Source organism: Trichosurus vulpecula, chromosome 1 (genome assembly GCF_011100635.1).
Source record: "Trichosurus vulpecula isolate mTriVul1 chromosome 1, mTriVul1.pri, whole genome shotgun sequence".
Taxonomy (NCBI): Eukaryota; Metazoa; Chordata; class Mammalia; order Diprotodontia; family Phalangeridae; genus Trichosurus; species Trichosurus vulpecula.
Window position 1 is genome coordinate 107220293 of NC_050573.1, and position 27266 is coordinate 107247558.

The 27266-nt window shown below is 40.0% G+C and overlaps 1 protein-coding gene across 1 annotated transcript; it reads right to left on the minus strand.

Annotated features, from left to right (window-relative positions):
* Positions 1-566: 566 nt before the first annotated feature.
* LOC118834246 (gasdermin-C-like) lies at positions 567-26759 on the minus strand. The gene is made up of 11 exons (XM_036741717.1): positions 26546-26759; positions 18950-19136; positions 15167-15332; positions 14603-14708; positions 12071-12094; positions 11765-11842; positions 11311-11334; positions 7648-7787; positions 7192-7333; positions 3564-3637; positions 567-791 (listed from the first exon to the last, which is right to left on the minus strand). Exons 1-11 carry the CDS (start codon positions 26757-26759, stop codon positions 567-569), a joined length of 1380 nt encoding a protein of 459 aa, XP_036597612.1.
* Positions 26760-27266: the final 507 nt, after the last annotated feature.

Here is a 27266-nt window from a genome sequence, read left to right on the forward strand (position 1 = left end):
AGTGGCTTTAGCTGATGGATAGATTGGTAGGTAGGTAGGTGGATGGATAGCTAGATGGATGGATAGGTAAGTAGATTAGAGAATTATTAAGTGCTTACTGTATGCCAGGTGCCATGTGGACTCAGCCTTGAGTCACCAGTAGTCTGAAGAATCTTTGAGAGACATGTATTTCAGGACCCTGTGAACCTGTTCCCAATAGTGGTCCCCAAGTCAAATGTGCCTTGCTCAATCTTTTTGGACTGAAGATTATAACTTTCTTAAAAACATATGGCACTGGTCATAAACAGGGAGTGGGTAAAAAGATATGTGGATGGCTCTGTGCAACCAATCACCACTAATAGCTAAGCACACTTACTCCTTGTGTGTTAACAGGCCACATGCAAAGAATGGGAGATAGCACTGTAACAGAAGCTGAGCCTGGCCCTTCACAAGTAGCTTTGAACTAGGCTCTCCTGGGACTGGATCACAATAGGAACCATCAAAGAGCAGGGGTGTTGAATGGCTTTGATCCTATTTCACCTCTTCTCCCTGGCACATATAGTGGGAAAATCGTCAATAACAGCTAGTCACTGAAGGCATGAGAGAGCCCCATAGAGTGCAGAGAGCAGAATCTGTGCATCTTGATCCCAGGCAAGCTGGAGATCAAGCCTTTGTAGCTCCAGACTACACTGTTCCACAAGACCCAGGGTGATGTCTAGATTCTCTCCCCAGAGCAGGGAGAGCGACTCGGGCTGAATGGAGAAGGAACCTCTCTGGCACTGATTGAAGTTTGCCTTCAGGATGCTTCTCACCTAGAAGACAAAAGACCCAAAAAGACAGATTCTTAGATTGGGAGAAGGACAGGCAGCCCAGCCAAGAGGGGAGATCGTGAGTGGGCAAGTCCACTCCCCAAAGTAAGAAAGCATCATACAGTAGTCATTCAGATTCCTGAACTCCCATGGGAACTAGATGCCTGTTCAGTTGTTCTAGACCAGAGCATCCATGAACTTGACTGAGGAAAAAAAATTACCTCTTTATTTTCACCAAACTTTGGTTTCCTTTGTAAGCCAATACATCTTTTTATGCATATTAAAAACATTATTCTTGAGCAGTCTAAAGACTTCCCCAGATTACTAAAGGGGTTCATGACCCAAACAAGGTCAAGAACTCATGGAAATGAAGACACTACCTTTCCACAACCTGGCAATGTTTCTTGAAGGTAAAGGGAGAAATGGGCATAAGTGTCAGCAGGTAACTCCTTAAAAGACATCAGGGGTCCAGAGATCCCACTGCTAGGCATAGACTTCGAGGAGGTCAGTGTTGAAGAGAAAGGTCCCATAATATACCAAAATAGAGCAGCAAAAAACCAGAAATGAAGTTGATGCCCGTCAGCTGGGGAACAGCTAACTAAACTAGAGTCCCTGAATGTAATGAAATATCTGAAGAACACAGAGCGGTGTGGGGAAACTTAGTGACATAAGCAGAGTTAGGAAAACAATATGCACAATGATTAAAGCATGTTGTAATTCCATATTGCTCTAGATGGCAACGACAATCTCCCTGGTGCTCAGACTCACAACCGAAAGTGTCATCCTAAACTCCGCACTCTCTCTCACACACACCCCTAACCTCCCTTGCTGCCAAGGCCTCTCAATTTCACCTTAGCAGCATCTCTCCAATATGGTGTGACATGGAAGACCCTGGCGCAGGATCACCCAGCATGGTGTGCCCTCTATGAGCAGCAAAGAACTGCAGTACCTCAGAAGAAATTTGAGATGCACAAAATTAGGGCCATCTCCACTCCAAACGTTCACATGGGCTATTTGTGCCCGACCTGTGAAACAGCATTCTGAGCTTGTTTTGGTCTGATCAGCCACAGTTGGACACACTGTAACTTGGCTCTAGCATAGTGATGTCATTTTGGTCCTCTTTGAGAACGAAGAACCACAACCAATCAACCAACCTCTTCTCTCCTCCGACATTAATACACCTCTAATGCAGGCTTTCTTTGTCTCATGCCTGGAGTATTGCAATAACTGCTGGTGAGTCTGCTTGCCTCTAGTCTCTCCCCACTCCAATCCATTCTTTATTCAACCACTGGCAATTTTCCTAAGGTACAAGTCTGATCATGTTACATCCCTACTCAATAAACTCCAGGCTTCCTGTAACATCCAGGATCGAATATAAAATGATCTGTTTGGCATTCAAACCCCTTCATAACCTAGCTTCCTCCCATGTTTCCAGTCTTTTTACACCTTGCTCCCTGACAAGTGCTCTTCAGTCCAGTGACACTGACCTCCTGGCTGTTCCATGTACAAAAATTCCATCTCTCAGATCTAGACCTTTTCTCTGGCTTTCCCCATGCCTGGAACACTCACTTCTCTGCTCCACCTACGCACCTCTCTGGCTTCCTTCAAGTCCCAAATAAAATCTCTTCTTCTACTAGAAGCCTTTCCCAACCCCTCTTAATTGCAGTACCTTCCTTTTGTTAATTATTTCTTATTTATCCTGTACATGGCTTGCTTTGTATATATTTCTTTGCATGTTTTCTCCTCTATCAGATGGTAAGCTCCTTCAAGGCAGAGATGTGTTTTGCCTCTTTTCTTGTATTCAAAGATGTTAGCACAATGCCTGGGATATAATAGGGGTTTAATACATGTTTGTTTGGTTGATTGACTATCCCCCATTCCCAGAATACTTCTACTGACTTCCCTGGCTTCCTTTAGGGAGAAAGTGAGGCTGGTGACTTTGCACAGCCCTCCCTCACTCAAATCAAATTCATTTGCAAGTCATGTCATCATCTCCCTGATGTCATGGTCCTCTTCGAAAACGAAGGACAAACCACAACCACAACTATTGACTTCATTTAAGTTCCAACTAAAATCCCACTTTCTACGGGAAGCCTTTCCCGACTTCTAAATTCTAGTGTCTTCCTCTGTTGATTATTTCCAGTTTATCCTGTATACAGCTTTTTTGTTCATAGTCATTTGAATATTGTCTGTCCCATTAGACTGTAAACTTCTTGAAGTCAAAGAGACTATCTTTGGCCTCCTTTTGTATCCCCAACACTTAGCCTGGTGCGTGACACAAAGTAGGTGCTTAATAAATGTTTATTGATTAACTGTTGTTATAGCAACAACAAAATAATAAAAACTGAACACTGTGAAATTATACTCAACAAGCTTGACCTCAAAGAAGAGATATGAAGAGGCCCTTTCCTAACTTCTTTACAGAGCTAAGAGACTATGGGTGTGAAACATTTCACCATAAGGTCAGATTTTTCTCCATGTATTGGTTAGTTTTGCTTAACTGTTTTTTTCTCTTTTTCTTTGTTTTCTTTCTTGTAAAAGATAGATCTCTGGGTGAGGGAGAAGCAGGAGAGCTATATTAGGAAATGTAGAGGATGGACAAAAAAAAGATAATTTTAAAAATTCAGTTTCACTTAAAAATAAAAGTTATTGGAGGATCTGGCACAGAAAACTGTGCCATCTTTAACTGCTTTATCAAATCTCTGCCCCAACTCCTGCCCTCTCATTTTCTTCTCCTCCCCCTTCCCTAGGTTGGATCACTCTGCAATTTCTTACCAGGTCTAGCTGCTGAGGCAAGATCTTCTTCTCCAGGGATTGGGCTAGCAATTGATGTTGGCTGTCAGTTAGGACTGAGGACAGAAAGAAAATAAAAGGGGTCAATAGATGATATGTTAAAGACTTAAGTATCTTCATTGTCATCCCCACTATTTCACTTATTTTCAATCTCTCTTTCTTTCATTTCCTACTGCCTATAAGTATGATCATGTCTCCTTCATCCTGAAAAAAATCTCCTCACCTGATCCTTCTACCCCCGCTAACTATTATCCTGTATCTCTTTTATCCTTTCTGGCTAAACTCTTTGTAAAGACCACCTACTGTAGGTGCCTCCAATTTCCTTTTCTTTTCTTAACTCCCTACGATCTGGCTTCCGACCTTATTCCACTGAAACTGCTTTCTCCAAAGTTCCTAGTGATCTCTCAGTTGCTAAATCCAATGATCTTTTTACAATCTTCATTCTCCTTGACCTCTCTGCAGCCTTTGACACTACCAAGCACCCTCTCTTCCTTGATATTCTCTTTTCTCTAGAGTTTCAGGATTTCTCTCTCTTCTGGATTTCCTTCTCTCTAGCTGATTGTTCCTTTTCTGTCTCTTTTGCTGAATCCTGCAGATCACACCCTCTAACCAGAGGTGTCCCACAGGTCTTTGCCTTGGGCTCTTTTCTCTTCTCCCTCTGTACTTTCTTTGGTGATCTTACTAACTCCCATAGTTTTAATTATTATCTCTATGTTGATGATTCTCAAATCTACCTATGCTGTCTGAAATCTCCAATCTTGCATCTCCAACTGCCTTTTAGACATTTTGAACTGGACGTATAGTAGACATCTTAAACTCAATATGTCCAAAATAGAACTCATTATATTTTCCCCTAAAACCTGCCGCTTCTCTCCTCACCTGGCTCTAATGCAGCCCTTTCACCTTGACTGGATTACTGCAATATTCTGCTGATGGGTCTGCACGCCCAAAGTCTCTCTGCACTTCCAACTCCCCAAGTGATTTTCTTAAAGCACAGGTCTGATTATGTCACCTCCCTACTCAATAAACTCCAGTGGCTCAAATACAAAATGTTCTATTTGGCATTCAAACCCCTTCATATCCTAGCCTCCTCCTACCTTTCTAGTCTTTTTACACCTTACTCCCTGACACATACTCTTTGACTCAGTGACACTAGCTTCCAGGTTGTTTCACAAACAAGACACTTCTCAAGACATTTCTCAGGTCTACACATTTTCTCTGGCTGTCCCCCGTGCCCGAAATGCTCTCGTTTCTCCATTCCGACTACTGACCTTCCTAGCTTCCTTTAAATCCCGACTAAAGTCCTACTTTCTACAGGAAGCCTTCCCCAACCTTTCACATCCGGTGCCTCCCCTCTGTTAATTATCTCCTATCTATCCTATATATGATGTCATAATAATAATTTTAAACAATAAAAATAAATAGTAAACACTTATATAGTGCTTACTGTGTGCCAGGTAGCACTGTACTAAGCACTTTACAATCATTGTCTTATTTGGTCTTCACAATAACCCTGGGAGGTAGGTGCTGTTATTATCCCTACTTTCCACATGAGGCAAGAAGTTTTTTGAATTGCCCAGGGTTGCACAGCTAGTGTCTGTGGCCAGATTGTATATATTGATTTGCATGTTGCCTCCCCAATTAGACTGTAAATTCTTCGAGGGGAGGGACTGGTTTTTTTCCCTCTTTTTATATCTCCAGCACTTATTACAGTGCTTGGCACACAGTAAGTAGGTGTTTAATGAATGTTTGATTGATTGAAATGGTAGAGTGGTGGAAAGTGAGTGGCTGATTAACTTGTTCAACTATTACCAGGGTAAGCTCAATGAATGCCTTGGATATTTTAATTTAATTGCTCACTCAACTTTATGTCTTGTTGGATTTCTAATAGATCGTAAGTTTTCTGAGGGCAGGGAAAATGTCTCATTAATCAGGGTTCCCTCCTGTAGTATCAGAGCTAGAGCACAGTTCCTTGCAAACAGTTGGTATTTAAAATACATTTCTTAGTTTAGTAAATGAATGAGGAATCTAATTACATCTATTCTGCCACACTGTATTCAGGTGTGTATGTATATGAAAAAATTTAAATATTAGATATTATAGGAATTTGGAAGTAACATTGAATAAAGGTAATATGGTATGATGGGTAGTTGTGCTTGGAATCTCGAAGGTATAAGTTGAAATTCTATTTCTAGCTTCTGTGGTAGGAGAGAGAGAAGGACTTAAGCCAAATAAGAAGGAAAGGGATTTGGTTATGATTGTAGGCCATAGAAAGGGATTTGGATTGGCAGAGTAAGGTGGAAAATTTTAGATAAATTTGGGCAAAACTATAGGGATCATATATTTGTGTCTTCCTCACTGTTGTTTGATGAAGGCAAAGGATGAAGAAGAAAAAAAATCATTATGGGAACCAAACAACTGGCTAAGAAGGCTGTGTCTGAGAATGAGATTTGGACTTCTGGACAATGGTTTAAAATATAGGAAGAACTGATTGCTGGCTAAACATAGGATTTGTAAAGGGAGTTGTAAAGATCTTGAAAGGTCAGAGCACTGGGCTGAGTCCAAACTCAGTAGGGATTAATGCAGTATCTTACACTTGGGTTAAAAAAATCCACTTTCCCCAATACACGGTGAAGGAGATGTGGTAAGACACCAGTTGTATTGATAAAGAACTGGGAATTCTAGTGGATTGCAAGCTCAGTGAGTCAGCAGTATCTTGGAGTTGTCAATAAAGACAATGTGATCTTGGCCTCCATTAAGACAGGCAAAGATGTCAAGAACAGGGAGATGATAATCCTACTATACATATTCTGCCTTTGTCGGACCTAATCTAGACTAATGTGTTCAGTTCTGGGCTTCGTAGTCTGAGAAGGACAATGGTAAGCTGGTGCTTGTCCAGAGTCAGGCAACTAGGATGGTGCAAAGTCTTGAGTCCATGTAATATGAAGATTGATAGAAGGAAATGGAGATGTTTAGTGCACAAAAGAGAAAACTTTGGGAGAACATATCTTCAAGTTGTTCAAAGACTATCGTGTGAGGAGGGAATAGACTTGCTTTGTTTGGCCTCAGAGGTAAGAAATGGGAGTAATGAGTGAAAGTTGCAAAGACACCCATTAAGCTTGATTTCAGGAGAAACTTCCTAACAATCACAGCTAATTAAAGTGAAATGGAATGCCTTGAGAGGTGATGGGTTCCTTTTCCTTGGGAGTCTTCAAGGAGAGGCTGGATGACCACTTGTAGATTATGTTTTAGTGGAGATTTCTTTTGGGTATGGGTTGGACCCATGACTACTGAGGTCCTTTCCAACTCTCAAACTTTACGCGTCTATAAAATTCCTCTGATGGTTAATTGTGTGACTGTGGAAAATCATTGGACCGCAACTTTGTAACATTCATCTCCTAAGTGATAGTTGGGGTGGTTGCATGAGTGGAGGGAATACAATGACAATTTTTTTCTGCTGATGAAATTTCAGATCTTTTACAGATCTGTTGTACATTAATATAGCTGAAGCAGTGTTATCAGAAACATCTTTTGTGAGTTGGAGAGACACTCTCTACAGATTCTCCTTTTGTGGATTTTCCATATCTCCAAAACCCCTTATTCCCCATACCTGCTAAGTCTCTAAGGACATACAGGAGGCCAGTGATGGGACTGTCCATTGGCGAACCTGAGTCGTCTTGAAGGCACTGTAGGATGGTGCTTCCAGGGCCTTCCAACTTTCCCAACTTCCTTGTTTTGAGGGCCTGACTCAGCTGAGATGAGATGGGGATAGAAAGGGTAATATTTGAATCTGATACCATTTTCTCCTGCCCCAGCATCAATGCCCTTTAATTATCTTTCCCCATTTTACTCCATACCCATAGGGACAGAACTGTCTGGGAGGGCAGGTTTGAAGTTATCATAAATAAGATTTCCAGCTCTCATTAATCCTTGTCATCATTTATCATCTCCATGACACCTCCTCCCACTCATACTCCCCATATATCTCCTTGTGCTTCCACCTTTACTTCTGCCCTCTGAGCTTTTTTTTTTAGTAAGCTCAAGTAAGGCTTCCTGAGTCTCTTACCATGGCCTCTAACTCCTGTAATGCCATTCTGTTTCCTAGTAGGTCTTGCAGGGCACAAAGCAAGATGGACCACTGCTCTCTAGGCAACTTATTCAGCTTTTTCTTCATGGAGGTTGTCTTTTCTTGGAGACTTTGAAGACCTGTCACCATGCAGGAACACTGATCAGAAGACTATACTAACCTTTTCCTTTTAGGCATCCCTATGAGAAATAATCCCTTTCTCAATGATATATGTTGTATCTCACCCTCTCTTTCCCCCCCAGAAAATAATTATGTATCAATGCAAATGTAGACTTTAGGGATATCAATGTTGTAATGACACAATATGGAAAAATAATATTCAAAAGACTGATGATGAAGCAAGATTATAACATTTTGGCCCAGAGGTGCAGAATGAAGCATACAGTATCAGACACAGCTAATAGGTTGATTTGTTTTTCTTCATTTTTTAGAATGGCAGCTTCTATTTCAGGATCAGAGGGAGTTTAAGAGCAGTGATAGTGATGTAGAAAAAAGGAGAAAATATTTAAAAAACATCAATGAAACATTAAAAATACAAAGAAAGGAGCAGAAAGAAGTTAAGATGGAGACACACAAGCAGGACAATTTCGTAACTATTATATTAAATATATACTCAAAAGAAGTATGCAACAGTTCATAGTTTCATATACAATTACGTTTTGTGCTTTTCTTTATATGTTGAAATGTATATGTTTGTTACGTTCACAATAAAAAAGAAAAATTTTGAAAGTTAACAAAAGGAATGTAATCCGAGGGGATACAAATCTGTCCAGCATCCACTGGGTAAGTCTGTGGGAGAAAGAACAAGAGGAGAGTGGAAGACTCAGGCCATAGAAACAGAAGGAAATCGTATGGGTAATGAGGAGGAATGTGGATTAGTGAAACAAGCCAGGGTTAAATTTGAGGAGGACGAGGAAGTTAGGGAACGTCGAGAAAAACGTAAAGGAGAATAATCTTCTTGTTCATATAGTAGTCCATCTTCTACATTCTGGTTCAAGGACCAGGATGAAGACAGTTTAAGAGGGTATAAAAGTATCAAGAAGGATGTAGGAAGATTAGAAATTAGAACCTGGAGAGATGGTTGGTTGCTCTGCGTTCTCAAAGAGGACCAAACTGACATAACCATGTTAGAGTCAAGTTATAGTACATCTGACTGGTCATATCAGACCAATACAAGCTTGGAATGCTCTGCCGCAGGTCAGGCAATAAACAATAATAAATATGTCTCGTGTAACTTTTCAAATGCCATAGTTATAAGTACTTAATAAATATTTATTGTTGTTTATTGATTGAGTCTGTCATTTTGAGGAACAATTCCCTAGCTGAAGGGGCCTCAATAGCAATTTGCCAAAAATAAAAAAAATTCCCCAGAAAGCTACTAGCAGGAATTAAGAGAAATGAAGATCTCACCCCAGAAACTTTGGAGAGTGGGGAAAATTTCACAATAGCCAGCTTAAGGTATATAATGTTTGCATTTCTGCAACAGTCAAGTGTTAGGGAGACAGTGTAGCTCAGTTGAAAGAGTCTTGAATTTGTAGTCAGAAGACATGCGTGCAAATTCTAACTATTCACTTCCTATTTCTATGATCTTGGGTAAATCACTTCTCTGGGCCTCAGTTTCTTCATGGGCACAATGTAAATGACCTCCGAGTTCCATTCCAGCTGAAAAATCTATGATGCTAGGATGATGTTTGCTCAATATGCTCCACTGTAGGCTAGTTAGTAGAATACACACACACACGCACGCGCACACACGCGCGCGCGCACACACACACACACACACATTGTTTTAATCTTTTTTTTATCCCTAGCACTGCCTGGCATATAGTGAGCACTTAATGTTTGTTGAATGACTGCCTGCTTGGTAATCTTAGAACAGGAGCTAAAGGGATTCAAGAAATAACTCTCTGAGTTAGTCAAAAGAAAGAAAAATTCCTTAACAACAGAAATACACACCAAAAAAGGCTTCATTGGAGAACAGAGAAGAAAAAAGCTCTGGAAAGACAGAGAGGAATCCCAGCCTGCCTCAGGAGGCTGTAGGATGAATGAAGGTTAAAGAGAGGAGATTCAGAAGAAGGACATTTGTAGAAGAATGACCTTAGGTTACAAAGACACTTGGAACTAAGAAACAAAAATGATTTCTTTTCTCCCAAGGAGAGAGAGAGAGACAGAGAGAGAGACGGAGAGAGACAGAGACAGAGAGACAGAGAGTGAGAAAGGACACTCTAAAGAAGAAACTGCTATTTTCCCCAAAATTATCATGTGGATCTCAAGTAAGAGATCATTCACTCAGTTATCAAAGTGATCTTCCTAAAGGGTAGGTCTGACCATGTCACCCTGCCCCCTTCCTTTTTCAATAAAATCCAGTGGTTCACTATTACCTCCAGGATAAAATATAAAAAAAGCCCCCATTTGGTTTTTAAAATCCTTCATAATTTGGCTTCTTCCTACCTTTCCAGTCTTCTTTCATGTTACTGTTTTCCACATACTCTATGATCCATAGTCACCAGTCTCCTTCCTCACATAAGACACTCCATCTCCTGAATCTGTGCATTTTCACTGGTTGTGCCATTTACCTGGGATACTCTCCCTTCTGTTTCTATTTCATGGATTCCTTGGTTCAAGCCTCAGCTCAAATCTCACCTTCTACAAGAAGTCTTTCCCAGCCTCCCTCAATGCTAGTGCATTCTCTCTAAAATCCTGTTTGTACATCACTATTTCATGTTGTCTCCCCCATTCAGTAATGAGATCCTTGAGGGAAGGGGCTATTTTTGCTCTTCTTTGCATTTCCAACACTTAGCACAGTGCCTGGTACACAGAAAGCACTTAATAAGTGCTTCTTGAATTGAAAGAAAAAACCTAGTTCCATTTCCCTGTTCACCCTTTGTTCTCAGCACAACAAAGTCTTTAGAAAAACATAGGTTCTAGCCAGTATTCTTGGGTTGATTGATAAATACTTTGTTCCTCCTTGTGGTCTGAGAGCTTTAAACTCTTTCACGGAGAGTATCTTCTCAAGAGAGGCCTGGAGGATAATTGGGCCCTCTGGATCTGAAATGGGTTAGGACTTACTGCATAGCATGGCAATTCCAGCTTCCTGTTGGTTATCCACACATTGGAAAGGCTAAACATGCAATTCTTGTCTGCTCCCTAACCTCTACATCATTTTTCTGCCCATTGATCACCTCTCTTCTTTCCAGGATTAATCCTTCCTTATTAACAGAGTTGACTAAAGACAAATATGAAGATATTCAAATCCAGACTCTATATCTCATCCTTGCTCCTACAATTTCTGATCCACATGTAGTTTTCCCCCCTACTATATCCTCATTGCATATAGAGAAGTAATTTTCTTGTTTCTGTAGTTAAGCTCTGAGTGATGATGCCTCCGAGTCTTACTATGGAGGGAAAAAGGAATACTCTGTATCACTTCCTTCACAGGGTTTTAGTGAAGAAAGAACTTTATGAACCTAACAGTACTATAGATAAAGCAGTTACTCTTGTTTTCCATAGACATGGAAGATGCTCCAAATTCAAGTCTCCTAGAAGATAAGGTAGGGAGCCTACTAGGTTGTTCCTTGGAAGCTGGGCCATGGTCATCTTATCCATCCCCCTGCTGAAGACATACAAGCAAAACCCACTCACCTGATGTGGATTCATCCTCTGAATCTAGAAAGAGAAAACACAATTCTCTTGTAGTAAAACAATGAGGTAGGATCTCTCACCATGCTTTGCACATCATAGGCTGAGCTGTATCCCCTTGTTTACCCTTTACTCTCAATCAAAAACCTCATGGCATGGCCTCTCACTCCCACTGCCCCTTCCATTTGATCCTCTCTTGTTCCTACTAAGATAAATTCTTTCACATTAACAAAAATAAACAAATCTTTTGAAGGGGGAGTTAAGAGGAACAGATTATAAATGCACGTGAAATGAATAAGTAAAAATATTTATTTTCCATAGTCCCAGAGATATGCCTGGCACATAGTAGATACTTAATAAATGTGTATTGATTGATTGAAATGCCCCAAATCCTAGCTTGCTAAAAGAGAAGGTATTTGTATTTGTATTTAGGGACCTGAATAGGATTAGGGCTTACCACATGGCCTAGCGATTTCAGATTCCTGCTGGGTATCCTCATATTGGCCAGGCTGAATGTGCAATTCATGTCTCATATCTATAAATGCACATCAAAACAAATAAACAAATTAATAAATAAATTATGAAACATCTTGTCAGTCATTCTTATTTTCCATAGCCCTAGGGAATGCCTCAAATTCTAGTGTGCTGAAAGAAAACATAGGGAGCCTAGTGGGCTGTCCCATAGACTCTTGGCCGTGATCCTTTTATCCACCCCCCTGCTAAAGACATACAGAAAACAAACAAACAAACAAAAACTACTTACCTGGCATGACTTCATTCTCTAAGTCTAAAAAGATAAAAAACAATTCCCCCAAAGTTAAACACTGAGGCAAGATCTCACACAAATGCTTTGCGTGTCATTGGTTGGGCTCTTTATCTCCCTGCTCATTTCTTGTCCTCAGCTCAGCAAAATCCTGAGACAAACAATGGTGAGATGCAGTGTTTTGGGATTCCAAATTCCTTTACATACAATATCTTTACAAGAGAAGATGAGAAGTCTATTTGGTATTAAAGACCATGACGTAGCAATTTCCATGTCCCCCGTATGCTGACAAGGAAAAACATCAGCCTGTGGCCTCTCCTCCCCTCTCCCCACCCTCCCAGTCCCTTACAGTCTCCATTGCCCCATTCCTTTACCCATCTTCCACCCCATCATCCTCCAGGCTCTGTAACATAGTGTAGCCCAGATGGAACGTCTGACACCATTGTTAGTACCTTGGCGATAGAATACCTAATGGGGTGGAAAGGGCAACAGCCATAGTTTTGGATGAACCAATGTCAGGTTCATAATCATAAGATCATAGAGTTGGAGCTGCAAGAGATTTTAGAGGCTATTTAACCCAACCTCTCACCTCCTGATCTCTCATTTTACAGAGGAAGAAACTGACACTTGGAGAGGCTGTGACTTTTCCATGGTCAAATAGATCACAAGTCATAAATCACAAGACAGGATTTGAATCCTGATCCTTTTATTAGAAATTCAGTGCTCTTTCTATGGCACCAGTATTCATACTTACATTTATATACTTTAAAAAAAAACATTTGTGATGTGGCTTAGTTTCATTATGCTATTTGAGTTTGGGGTTTCAGGGGCTCAGAAGGGTTTTAGAGATCAGTAGGGGGAAACTCTAGACATGTCACTTACCCCTCCTGTCTTGGAAGGTTTTCTGCTTCTTACCAAGGAAGTAGAGAATTTCTGGATTAGGGGAGTGAGCGGAGAATAGCAATGGTTATTCATCAGCTCCTAAGAGCTCTCCTTGCTTCCTAGCTCCTGGTAACTAATAGAAAACATCCTCCACTTGTTATCTCTTTCCTCCAAATTCCCAGTGATCTAGGAGACATGGTTAACTTGAGAAACAATATAGCGCATTCCCTCCCTCCCATCAGGGGAGACACTTATCCATCTATTTGTTCCCTCTATATTTGACATCAAATTATTTTGTGGGGCCAGCCCAATCCCTCTCCAGTTTAGGCATAGATCTTCCAGGATCCTAGGTACTTTAGGTGGTGTGATTCGAAGGGCATCAACAACCCAAACCTTCCCCTCCCCCCACCAAGGCCATCAATGATGCCTGAGGTCCTATTATTTTAGATTAATTCCTTTGGTTAGAGCCCTGCTGACTCTGAGCTCTTTTAAAATTCAGATATTTCTAGCAGACATAGAACATTAAGCCTTAGTGTGAAGTTAGCTCATTAGATTATTTTATTCCAAAAGAGTCAGCTGAAATGAAGGCAGGAGAGACTGATGATTTTGGAGCATGGGTCTAGCAACGGCTAGTAGAAAGGGCAGTTCTAGGTGGAGTACAATAGTTTGGTTCTGGAAAAAGGTATATCATGAGGGTCCTGGCTGTTTGGAGACATATCTCTCCTTTCTGCCCTGGTATGAGGTTGCAAAGACAAAGTTGAGTTGTTTCATGATTTTACTGAGTTCTAGAGATTTCCCAAAAGAGGGCTCTCTTTAGTAATTCCCTACCCAGGGAACCCAAGGAAGATGATGATTATTAAACCTCTGTTGACTCATATTTCAATTCGGCTAGCAGCTGTTGTGGGTGTGAAAGACCAACACAAACATGCTGCCAGCACAGGCTCTTTTGATCTGCTTTATTAAGGAAAGTAACATTAAGGGGTTAACAATCTTACTTTAATCCAACATATACATATATCATTTACTTAGTTCGGGGGAAAAAGCTAGCACCCTCAACTTCAGAGCAAATATAAATTAGAAAGATACATTATGAACAGACCAAATACAATTCTTAGTTACCAAGAAGTCATCAACATCTGGGTTCACAAGCTGGAGGTCTCTTAACTACAGTTGCCCAGAGTCTCCACATCAACATTCCTCCAAGAGTGAGAGCCCCAAGCAAATAGCTCTGTTCTCTCTATTTATATACTCTTTAGCCCTTATCAAATATCATGTGAGGGACCAGAACTTAGCCTCCTACTATTGGCTCTGGTCTTAGCAACTCCCCTTAGGGCTCTGGGGGCTTCCACCCACATAGGCTCAGCAACTAGTAATTAGGGGTTTGGACCTGGGGCTTTGTACCTAGTAGTAAAAGGGTGTGGGCCTAGGGTTTAGTACCTAGTAAGACTCAATCAAAGAGACTTAATTAATTTATCATTCTAAAACAGTAAGAAAGTCCCATCTTAGTTACCAATGCAACTCACTTTGACCATGATGTGCAGAAAGGTATGTAAAAGCAGGGGCTACCCTTAGGCAACTGCCTCTTCCCACCTCCTCCCAAACCAGGTAGTCTCACATCAACACTCCCCACTCCTTTTGGCCTCTGCTTACCCCATTTGTTCTCTGAGATATTCAGCTTTGCAGCCCGATAAGCCACAATACTCCCTGGAGGGACAGTCATGAACTTCTGTTTTTCTCTGACCCCTTGACCCTGACCCTGTGGATAGAAAACGGGATTTGAATGGCAATTGAGACCTTAAGTTTCAGGTTCTTCAGGATCTTTATACCAAGGGCAAAAGGAGTGAGGTTATGATGGTTTTAGGGCATTGGGTATACACTGAGTAGTGGCAGGAGAAAAAGAGAGAGTGTCTAAATTGTTTATTTGTCAATACAGGGAATTTCTGAATACATTCTGATTTCTATTATATTTTTATATGTACTTATTATTTCTTTTACTAGAATGTAATTTCCTTGTGAGTGGGTATTGTTTCATTGTCTTCTCTTGTACCCACAGCTCTTAGAAAAGGTGCTTAGCAAATGATTGCTCAAAAATTGATATAGCACCATTCACCAAGAATAGGGGTCTCTGTGGACATGACGGTAATAGGCTAGTTAGGGTCTGTTAATTGGTTTCCTTCATGTTCCTCTCCTTACTCCCCAGGGCACATTCCGTACCTCGACATTTGTTTCAGGGACGGAAATCTTTCCAGCACCCTCCAAATTGATACTGGTCTCCAGCACAGGAGAATTCAGGAGCTCCATGGCCTCTATCACCACATATAGGTCCTCTCCTCGGCTCCGCAGCTCCCTGATGAAGGAGGGTTCTGGATTTACCAGTTTCCTGAGGAACATAATAGAGAAAGGGTAGAGCAGAGCTGGGGAAGAGGTTCTGTCTCTGTTTCTGGACCATATTTGTCTTTGGGAATATGCATGTGCAGACTCAATACAATGAATTTTGACTTCTATACCATTTAGGTCCTAGGCTTTGGGTTAAGGTAGAACTTCTGGCGAGTAGGCCTAAGAATGACAGGAATATGGAGAGGGGAATTAAGGAAAATGGCATTACCACAATCTCTAGAATATTTGGGTAAAGCTCTCTACTTTCTCATTGCTCTCCAGGAAGGACCAAGGCCTAGATAAGCCTCTCTTTGAAGTTTGAAGGAAATTTAAAAACAAACAAACAAACCCTTCCTATAATAGTTCCTGTCATCTACAGAATTCTTACCAACAGAGTCTCTTTGAATGAAGGCATTGTATGTCTAGAAAGGCCTCTGATAATTACAAGTGTGATATCAAAGAAGTCACTTACTAATACATACCACAATTTCGTTGATCAGATTACCTCTAAAATGGAAGGGGCATAGGATAGGTCAGTTTTGATGAGGAAAAGAAAGGAAAAAGTCATGGTTATGCTGCAACCAGCTAGAATCCATTAGCAAGAGCCAAATGTTACATTTAAGTAGAAGCACTTCTGCTTCTGAAATGGGCAAAGGCTACTAATCAATGCTTTAGGGTTTTATTGATTGTCAAGACTTGAGAAGCAATGGAGAAAATGTTGTTAATACACATGAACTTAAAAAAGTGTGTCTTAGCAACATTTTTTTTTTCTTGGAGAGCATTTACCAGCACATGGTTGGCTGGAGAAAGGTCTCTATCAGGGGCAATTCAGGCAGTCTGCTCTAGCAGAGGGTGCTGGGATTTTGGGTAAGGAAGAAACATAAGAGCTGAAGTATCAGCCATGTCGGTGTGCATGGGGGACACTGAAAACACAATCCTTCCCTATTTATCCCAACATTTCTCATGGGAAAAGATGGAAATATATTAAAGCAGGAGTGGGGAACCTGCGGCCTCAAGGCCACATGTGGCCTTCTAGAGTGCAACCTTTTGTCCGAGTTCAAATTTTACAGAACAAATCCTTTCATTAGTTAAGGGGATTTGTTCTGTGAAGTTTGTATCCAGTCAAAGGGCCACACTTGAGGACCTAGAAGTCCACATGTGGCCTTGAGGCTGAAAGTTCCCCACCTCTGGACTAGAGTATAGTAAAATTAGACAGATTAGGAATTAGTTGAATGGCTGGACCCAAAAAGTAGTGATCGAGGTCTTATTGTTACCTTGAAATGGGGATGCTAGTGGAACGTCCACGGGTTCTGTGTCAGGACTGGGATCTGTGTTGTTTAACATCTTTATCAATGATAAAATAGAGATGGCCTGTTCATAACATCTGTGGATGTTGCAAAGTTGGGAGGGATAACTAACAGCAGTAAATGTCAGGATACAAAAAGGTCTTGACAAGATAGAACCTGAGCCAGTGTTAGAAATGAATGTTGTCTCATATGTGAATATCAAAAAAATTCACAAGCCCAAGGTGGAGGAAGGCACTAGCCTTCTGGATTTTGCCCTGGTCAGACCATCTGAAGTTTTATATTCAGTTGTGGACATCACAGTTTTAGGAAGGACAATGTTAAGCTTGAGCATGTCCAGAGGTGGGGGGCTGGACTGGTGAAACACCTTGAGTTCATGGTATATAATTGATGGAGGTTTGGGGATATTAGGCATGGCAAAGATAAGAGCGTCAATAGAGTGAGCCTGGGGCCAGGACGAATTTGAGAGGACTTAGAGAATAGGAACTGCTCCTGTGCAAGGGCTAATGTGTGTACTTGCATGTGTGCGTGCGTGCGTGCGTGCGTGTGTGTGTGTGTGTGTGTGTGTGCGTGTGTGTATGTGAAATTAACATTTTAATGCACTTTAAGGTTCTCAAAGTGCTTTACGTGTGTCATCTCATTTGCTCCTCGTGATCCTGGCCGTCCAATGCCATAATTATTACCATTTTACAAATATGGAAACTGAGGCTGAGAGAAGTTAAGTGACTTGACTGGGGTCCATTAGCTAGTAAGTGTCTGAGACTATATTCAAACTCAAGTCCTTCTGAATCCAAGTCCAATGTTCTAACCCCCTGCAGTACTGAGCTGTTTCAACAGCCTCACTGAAAGAACCCTAGCCTTAGAGTCAGGAGACCTGGCTTCTACTCCCTGCTCTGACATTAATTCTGGGGCTCCATTTTCTCCTCTACAAAATGAGGAGGTTGATGATCCCAGAGGATTCATGATGAATCAAGACACCCACCTCACGACGGAGAGCTAGCTGATGGACTCAGGATGTAGAAAGAGACATATTTTTTGGATGTGGCCAGTGTGGGAATTTGTTTTGCTCGTCTATGCATATTTGTGACAAAATTTTTTCTTTTAATTTTTCAAAAGGAGGGAAGGTGAGAGAGAAAAAATATTTTTGTTAAATAAAAAAATAATTTTAAAAATTAATAATTCTTTAAAAAGAGACATAGTAGATGTATACTGAAGGTTTGTTGATTGTTATTTTTTTTTGGCAGGGCAATTGGGGTTAAGTGACCTGCTCAAGGTCACACAGCTAGTACATCTGTCAAGTGTCTAAGGCCGGATTTGAACTCAGGGCTTCCTGACTCCAGGGCCGGTGCTCCATTTACTGCGCCACCTAGCTGCCCCTTGTTGATTGATTAAAAAATAAAATGAGGGGGGTTGAATGAAGTGGTCTCAAATGTTCCTTACAATGCTAATAGCCTGTGAGTTTTTGACAACTTGGACTCAAATCCACTCCACCTTCATTCAGCTTTAATGTCAGTAAGAATTAAGTGACATTGGGCAGGTCACTTCCCTTCTTAGGGGTCTCAGATTCTTCCTCTGTAAGGAGGAGATGAAGTAGAGGATTTCTAAGGACTCTTCCAGGTTTAACACGCTGCTTTCAGGATCTGGGGTGGGGGAGGAGTTGGCTTCAAGTCCTTTTTTAGTCCCTTCTCTCAAGACGTCTACTTGTTTTCCCTAAATGTTGACTACTATGGTACACTAGTCTCCAGCCCTTAGATCCTAGTAATTGTACTTCATCGATCCCAAATTTAAAGAAATAACAGACCTGAGACTCTACCTATCAATAATTAATTAAAATAGGAACTCCCAGAAGACCAGCTTCCTGGAGGATGTTAAGGGGACCTCTCCTAACAATAGCCTCAAAGTGTCCTAGGTTGTCTGCCTACAGAGGCTGGTGTCCTGAGGTTTCGACTCTTCCCTTCTTTACCTCACATAGATGGTTTCCATTCCCCACCCAATGGATGCCTTCAGTGTCCATTATCCCAGGAGCTGGCTGTAGTGCTTATTCTAGGTCCTCAAATCCCAAATCATGTCAGTGATACTATCCTCTCCTAACTAAGGAGGTTGGTAGATTTCAGAAGGCTTTCTGAGGGTAGTATTTTCTCAGCTTTCATCACTTACCTCCTCAGCCCCCTTGCATTTCTTGAACCTAAGGGTTTTGTGTGTGCGGTTGAGTCCTAATAGGCAAACCTCACGATCCTTGTGTAGTACTGCCACTTCTACCCATTATGAGAAGTTCTTTGGGATTTAACCTCTTCTCCTTCTGTTTCCCAGGCCTCACCTTTCCATCTGCAGAGCTCTCCATGTCTGGTGAGAGACAGTAAGTATCTGCATGACCAGGTAGGAGCTTCGGGACTGTTCAGCACCAGCATATGCATCCATTCTTATTATTTCGTCCATGCTCAAACCACCCTTCAACTTCCCATTCACTTTGTTCCAGAAGTAGAAACGTCTTTCCTGACTCACTTCTAAGGAAATATTGAAAAACAACATTCTAAAAATTTACCAAGAGCAAGAAAGTTTCTAGACTATTAGTATGGGAAAAAATGATACCCCATTTCCCATTTTTGTCTTCGAAGCTTGTAATCTCCAACCTTTAGGCATTCTCATGTATTACTTCATTTCCAGACTTCATTTCAAAGTATAGTCTTGCCAGTGAGGTGTCAATGAATGACATAGGTGGCAGCCATTGTGGGAGACATGTATAAGTAACCAAACTGAAGCTAGGGTCAACTTCCGGAAAAATTGGAAAGTGGATGAAATTTACCTTTGCTCCTTACTTTCTTTATAGTCTTGGGTAAGTAATGTTATTTCTTGGAGCCTGTGTTTCCTCATGTATATAATTACAGGGCTGGAATAGGTGATTTCTATTATTCTTTCAGTTCAGTTCAATTCCATCTAATTAAACATTTTTAAAATACCCATTATTTATAAAATGCTAAGGTAGGCACTGAGTATAGAAAGGCAAAAAGAAAACTGTTTCCTCATGGAGCTTATATTTTACTGGAGTATGTGGTGTTAAACCTGAAAGTTGGTTAAAGGAGGCAAACAGAGCTAGGTGATAGAAAAATTTATATTACTTATACATAAATTCCCTTAAACATAGTAGACAGACATACATATATGGAGTTGAGCCAGAGAAATTCTGACTGACTTGCATAGAAGAATGAACAGGTTTTATATTTTTTAGAACAGTCACAATTCAGCATGTTTTTGTGTTACTCAATTTTATGATCCCCATGTATGTTAACCGCAAGACAAAGATTTTCCTTAATGGAATAGGTTTGTAAATACAATAAGATAAAAGTGTTGACAAGGGTCAGTTAAAACTACAACCCAGTGTTTCTGTGTTTCACTAACATTCCATAACATAGTATATGCCCATAAAATATTAAGCGAGGTAGTCTCTCAGGATAAGGGTCTCATCCTTTAATGGTTAACAGGGGAAGGAATGTTCTTAGGTCAGCCGGATCTGGCCTTTTTGGCAGAGAAAAGATATTCTCTGAGCAAACTTTAGAGAACAAAGAAGCCCGGTCCAGGCTCTTCTTCCAGTTGATCATTAATTCAGGCTCTGGGTCTTATTGAAATTACAAAAATGATATAAAATGGTATAAAATGTTCCACAGTGGGGAGAGAGAACATGCAAGGAACACACACACACAGAGAGAGAGAGAGAGAGAGAAACAGAGATAGATAAATAAGGAGACAGAGAGAGAGAGACTATCTGATGAGATATATATGCCAAAAATAATTCATTATCTTCCCTCCTAAATCACTTCTTGCTCTAAACTTTCTTCTTTCTGTTAAGGGCACCAATATCCTCCCAGTCATTCAGAATCCCAACCTTGGAGTAATTTTCCTCTCTTTTCCTCTCTTAACACTTCCCACTCCCCAGCCAAGTTAATTCTACCTCCAAAATATATCTTTTCATCACTCATATGACCACCACCTATGACCTCTCACCCAGATTATTGCAATAATCTCATAATTGGACTCCTAACTTCTCAGATTTCCCCTTCTGAATACATCCTACACATAGTTACTAATATTCTAAATTACATATCTGATCACATCACTACCTTTGGGAACCTTGGGTAGTTCCCTATTCTTCTAAGGTAAAGTAAAAACTTCTCAGGTTGGCACATAAAACCTTGTATGATCTGGCTGTAGTCTACCTTTTCGATATTATTTTACATTATTCCCTTTTGTGTTCTTTACACTCTGGCCAAAGGGGCCTACTTCTTGTTCTCTGAACTTTGCCTTTCAGCTCACTTCCCTGTACCTTTACATAGGTTGCCCCTTATGCTCCTCCCCCTCCCATTCCACCATGTCACCTCTTAGAAAAACTAGTTTCTTTTGAGGTTCAGTTAATTAGTCAGTCAGTCAGCTGGGCTTTAAGTGCCTATTATGTTCTAGGCACTAAGTTAAGTTCTGGGGTGAACAAGACACACACAAAAAAATTGGAGGTAATCAATAGAGCGAAGGCCCTTAGCATTAAGGGAGGGGGGTGAGGATGTGGGGGTAGGTGGGATTATAAAGGCTTCTTGCAGAAAGTGAGATGTTAGCTGAGACTTGAAGGAAAGCAGGAGGCAGAGGTGAGGAAGGAGAGAATTCCAGGCACAAGGAGGCCCAGAAGTAGTGTCAGAGCAGGAAGTAGAAGCTGGATAGTGGTAAACTTTCCCCCAAACTAAATGCTGAAAATTACAATAAAATAAAAAAAGCTATGATTCTATGAGTTAAAAAAAAACAAAATGAAAAGACTGGAAAAACTAAGAAAGTACAAGATAAATATTATGAAAAGAATAGACCTGGAAAAAGGTCAAGTATAGATAATTAAGATTTATCTGAATTCTTTTTGAAAACCATGACCCCCTCAAATAAAGCCTGAAAAACATATTCTAATAACTAAAAAATTAAAGGGGTCACGTGATGAACAAGATCTTTAATACTCTCAAATCTCCCTAAAATAAGAATCGTATGTAAGAGATCAAGGAAATGCAGATGCTTCCAAATTCTAAGACACCAAGAACCCCACTGTGGTAACAACTTAATGAACTAACAATAGAGAAGCATAATTCCTAATCCCTAATATGTTCACTAAGCAACTCTCTTCCTCCAACAACACTCATTCTCTTGTTGGGTGACACAACCCAATTCACAGTTTTGTGCTCTGGGATCCACCCAGCAATTTCTTTACCTATATATCTGCTATACTATCTGTTGGTTAACCTTCCTCTCTTCTCTCTCCTGTGCCTGTTCTCACCTTATAATTCTGAAGCAAGAAGTAAGGGAACTCCACACGACATGTCCTCACCTTGTGAGGCAGAGAGGGAGATACAGGAAAGCAATTGACTTTCTCTGACCCAGATGGCAGCATGACAGTGTGGCAGAACCCTATATTATAGCAGTGCTCAACCAGAGAACTAAGAACAGAGAGAATTGGGGCAGGGAGTCAGTTTTTCTGTCACTCCACCCGGTCTGAAGGAAAGGGAGCCGGTATTTGGCTAAGACCAATTCTGCCTCTTTAGAAGTCACTTGGGGTAGAGACCAAGTCAGTGAAACGTGAATTCCCCAGGATAGGATGATGCTGAAGTAGCTTGAGGTATAGCCCTCAGGGAAACCACCATCAAGGGTGAGAAGTCAGAAAGTAAGTAATAGGAGAATACGAGGGGAAAAGAATGAAATTACCAAAGACCACAAGAAGAAGAAAACAGTTTTTTTAAAAAAAGCACAAAGAGATAAACCAGTAGGAAACACATGAAAGGAATATAACATCCAGATCATCTAACAGAGTCTAAATATCTCTGAATAAATATTGCAAGACAAAGGAAAATGAACCAAGACTCAATGAGATAGAGAACCTATGGCTTCCTAAGAGAGCATGGAACAACAGCAAGATGTTCCTAAAGATTCAAAAGAAAAATACAATAGTGAAAGTAGAATTTTTGCCTTCACAGCAGAAATAATCAGCAGAATAGAAAAATGAATCCATGGTAACAAATCTCACCAAAGAAAAAAAAGAGAGATTAATTCATTGGCAATGCAAATACAGAAAAGTGAAGGACAATGTAGAAGAGAAGGAAAACCAATAATATTAAAAGAAAGCAAGATTTCTATATAAGCTAAACATATTGATCTCGAAAACAGAGTGCATAGAGACAATTCATAGACTACAGGGCTCCTAGAAAAATATGACAAGTCAAGTAATCTGAACACTATGATGCAAAAAATAATACAAGAAAACTAGAACTTCTGAACACATTAAACAAAGTGTCAATTGAAAGAATTTATAGGTTACCTCCAGAAAAAAATCATTCTGCAAACTCCAAGACACAATGGTTATTGAAAAATTCCAATGAAAAGACTTCCAAATATAAAGGAAAGAAAATTTGAATAATACAAGGCTGTTTTGCACCACCAGAAACTGTGGAAATGATTGCAATAATGTGTTCTGAAGAGTCAAGGAATTCAAGATGGAACCCAAGATCCTATAAACCTGAGCCTAATCACCAATTTTTAAATCAGTAAAAGAGAAGCATTTGAAGCATTCCCACAAAAAAGTCAAAGTGAGCAGATTATTTGGTTGACAAATACTGCAAACAACAGAAATACAAGAAAGGAAAACAGATACACCAACCAAAAAAAGATACAAGAAATGAATAAATGACCCAACAGAAAAAAAAAGAGAGAAGTATGCTAGAAATACATCTATGGGGTTAAAAAAACAACAAAAAATACTTGTAACAAAACATTTTGCGACAAAATAACAGATAAATCATTGAGATTTCTTTCTATAGGAACACAAGGAAATGGGTGAAAATGAAACCTAAGGGGAACAACTGAACATAGATGAAGAGAACTAAAGCACCATAGACTAAATCACACAACACTCTGTCTGTAGGTCAATCGACTTAAAAAAATGGGACTAAAGTGCAGAAAGAAAGAAAGGGTGCACAAAACAGAAGGGAAAGGAAGAAGGTAGGGGGAATATGTGATGTACCCTGATCAAACCAATGGTAAACAATGGAGCAAAAATAACTTTTGCATTGTCTCAGGAAAAAGAGAGCCTACTGAATAGGTAAGGCAGCAAAGGGAGAGATTGAGATGGGGGAAAGGAGAAGCAAAAATCTTGATTCAGTGGTGTAGCAAAGAGGTGACAATGACATATTAAAATATTATACCCTGTAATCAGGTTGAATTTGTACCAGGAATGTAGGGTTGATTTAATGCGAGCAAAACTATGAACATAATAGTAAATATAAAAGCAACTCACATGATTATATCAATAGATAAAAGACTTTTTTTGAACAAAAGACATCCATTTCCGTAAAAAAAAAACCCATTAAGAATAGGTGGAGCCTTCCTTAATAAGTAACATCTATTTAAAACAAAGAACCAAACATATGTGTATGTGTGTGTGTGTGTGTGCACGCGTGTATGTCTGGAGAACATTCCAATAAGATCAGTAGTATAGTAAGGATGTCTGTTATCTAACATTATGCTACTTAACACATTGCTAGAAGTACTTTACTGTTGCTGTGCAGTCATTTCAGTTGTATCCAACTCTTCGTGACCCCATTTGGGGATTTCTTGGCAGAGATGTTGGAGTGGTTTGCCATTTCCTTCTCCAGCTCATTTTACAGATGAGGAAACTGAGGCAAACAGGGTAAAGTGATTTGCCTGGGGTCACACAGCTAATAAGCGTCTGAGTCCAGAGCTATCCTGTTGAAAATGCTAGCTGTGGTAATAAGGGGGGAAAAATAAATTGAGGAAAGAAGCAGAGGCAAAGAGGATACAAAATTCTGTTTGTTTAACATATAATATGATGGTCCATCTAGAGTACCCAAGAAGAGTCAACCAAAATCAAATGAAACAACAATTTCAGCAAAGTTGAAGGATACAAAGCAAATCTATACAACTCAACAGCATTTTGTATACTACCAAAAAGGAAAAAAAAAGTCCAGCAGGAATAGAGAATGTATAAAATATTTGAGATACCATTTACCAAGATACACACAAGTACTATGTGAACACAACAGCAAAATACTGTTTACAGAAATAAAGATGGTTCTAAATAATTGGAGAAATGTTCGTTGTCACTGGACAGGTCATGCCAATACAATAAAAATCACAGTACCACCTAAATTACTTATTCACCACTATACTAAGCAAACTACCAATGACAGAACTTTACAGAGATAGAACAAATAGAAAATGTAGAAGAGAGAGTACTTTATAGAGACAGAACAAATAATAACAGTTAATCTAGAGGAACAAAAAGTCAAGAATCTCGAGAGAAATTATGAAAGAAGTTGAAAGAAAAGGGGTCCAGCAGGAATAGATCTCAAAGTATATTACAAAGTAGTCGTCATTAAAATGAATTGGTACTGGTCAAAAAAATAAAGTTCTTGATCAATGAAACAAGTTAGGTTTCTAATATATAGAAGAAAATTGATAGAGTACATACTGTTCAACAAAGTCAAAGATTCCAGCTATCAGAGTAAGGACTCATTATTTGATAAAAACTGTTGGGCAAACTGGAAACTGTTGAGAAAAATTTGGCAGAAATTAGGTATAGACTAATACCTTATATGTTGTGCTAAGATATGCTTCAAATACATTGATGGCAAGAGAACAGAAAATAATGAACAGATGAACACCAGAAAGGCACAAAGACAGGCAGGACAGTTTCGGGAGTCATGCATAGAATTTGATATATTTAATATATTGTCTGCATCTATGATATGTATGCTGTCTGACACATAGTGCTCCTCCTCCTCCTTCATCAATAGATGCAAAAAAACCTTTTAACAAAATACACCCATTCCTATTAAGGAAAAAACTAGAAAATATAAGAATAAGTGAGGCTTTCCTTAATATTATGAATAATATCTATCTACAACAAAAACCCATCATTATACATGATGGAGAAAGTCTCCTTGTTATATTAAGGAGGAAATTAAGGCCCAGAAACAGTGACTTGCCAAAAGTAACACAGATTTAAAAAAATAAAGTAACACAATTAGTAAGGATTAAAGTTTGGATTGAAACCTCAGTCCTCTCACTCAAGATTCATTGTCTTTTCTACTAAATCACATAGTCTCTACATTAGCCTCTCACCACACCAAGCTATCCAGAGTTATAATGGGGCTAGAGGGGGGACTAGTATGAAAGATAATAATGAAAGTATAATTAACAAGGTATTTAAATTAATTGGGAGTGAGAAGGAAGCAAAGAAGGAAGAGAGGAAGGGAGGAGGTAAAGTTTGAGGATAAGGGGTGAGATTAGGGCTTTAGTTTTGAGTAGGCTGAGCTTGAGATGCCAGCAGGTAATCCAGGTGGAAGGTTTCGGTAGACAACTGCAAATGGAGCTCAGGATAGTCTGGGGCTGGGTATATTAGAACTGGTAATTACCAGCATAGCAATGATTTTTGAAAAAGTCATGCAAGTAGAAGAGAAGGAAGGGCATGGACCATTGATAGATATGTATGTGGGGACTTATGTAACATGGTGGGCAAAGGGAAAGCTCCAGTCACAATCAGAGCTTCTCCCATTCACTCTCTCAATCCTGAGTTTTCACCTTTCTAAAAGCTTCCTTCAAGAAATTGGAGGACAACTCTTGGAACCAACATATCTGACTTCCAAGAGACCTCTAATCTCCATGATTCCCTTGGCTTAAAAATGGACAACCAATTTACCCCCTATCTCAGGCAAGATATGGCTGTAATTATTCCTAAATCACTTTACCAGTTAACTAAGAGACCAAACTCTCTACGTACCTTGGTGCAGAGCCTTTTATGTACACTATCAGACATACCTGTATCTTCTCCTGCCATCTATCCATGTCATTTTTGCTCTATGTTCTAGGCAGACCATACCTGGGACTGGGTAGTTTGGTTCCAAAATATCCATGAGGGAGAATTCAGTACAAGTGAATTTTTTGCTCCAACACTTGTGCTTCTTACTCCTTTTCCTCAACAGACAGAAAGGCCGGAATCGGGGGGAGCTGCTGAGGCTGTTGACTGGATTCAGATCCTTCTTGCCCGCCTCTCTGACAAGGGACTTGGCCATCATCTTAAACATGGAAGGCATGTTCTTTAAGGGAGAGAGGGAAGAAAAAAGGTCACTTTTTTCTGTCTCTCATCTCTTTCTCTCCCCCTCCCATTGAAATCTCTCCCTTGCAGGGAGAGCCTGGCAGACTTTAAGACTGAATGATAGACTTTAGGTAATACTGAGCCTAGACCATGGCTTAACCCAGAGGTGGATCTTTAAAATCTCCATAAATGTTTCAGTGTTTTAGTTGTTGGAACACAGAAGGAAGAGAGAAGCTCTGTCAGCCTCTTCCAACTACCAGTCTGAGTCCTTTCCTCTGGGAACTTCCACATATGGTCACCCTTCAAATGCTTGAAGATGGCTCTCATGACTTCTCTAAAAATTATTTTCTTCCAGCTATCCTTGCTCCAGTCCCTTCGACCAATCCATGTGTGGCATGATTCTTAACCATGAAGCTACAAGATGGTGTAGTACATATAAAAGAAACCCTGAAGCAACTATTATATACCATGGGGATACAGAAGCTTTCCTAATAAATAAAAGAGT

Coding starts and splice junctions, on each gene's coding strand:
- LOC118834246 (XM_036741717.1), bottom strand. CDS start 26,759: ATGCCTTCCATGTTTAAGATGATGGCCAAGTCCCTTGTCAGAGAGGCG. Junction 7,788..11,310: donor AGAGGATGAATCCACATCAG/GTGAGTGGGTTT, acceptor GCATGGTGACAG/GTCTTCAAAGTCTCCAAGAA. Junction 3,638..7,191: donor TGTCCTTAGAGACTTAGCAG/GTATGGGGAATA, acceptor TTCTGTCCTCAG/TCCTAACTGACAGCCAACAT.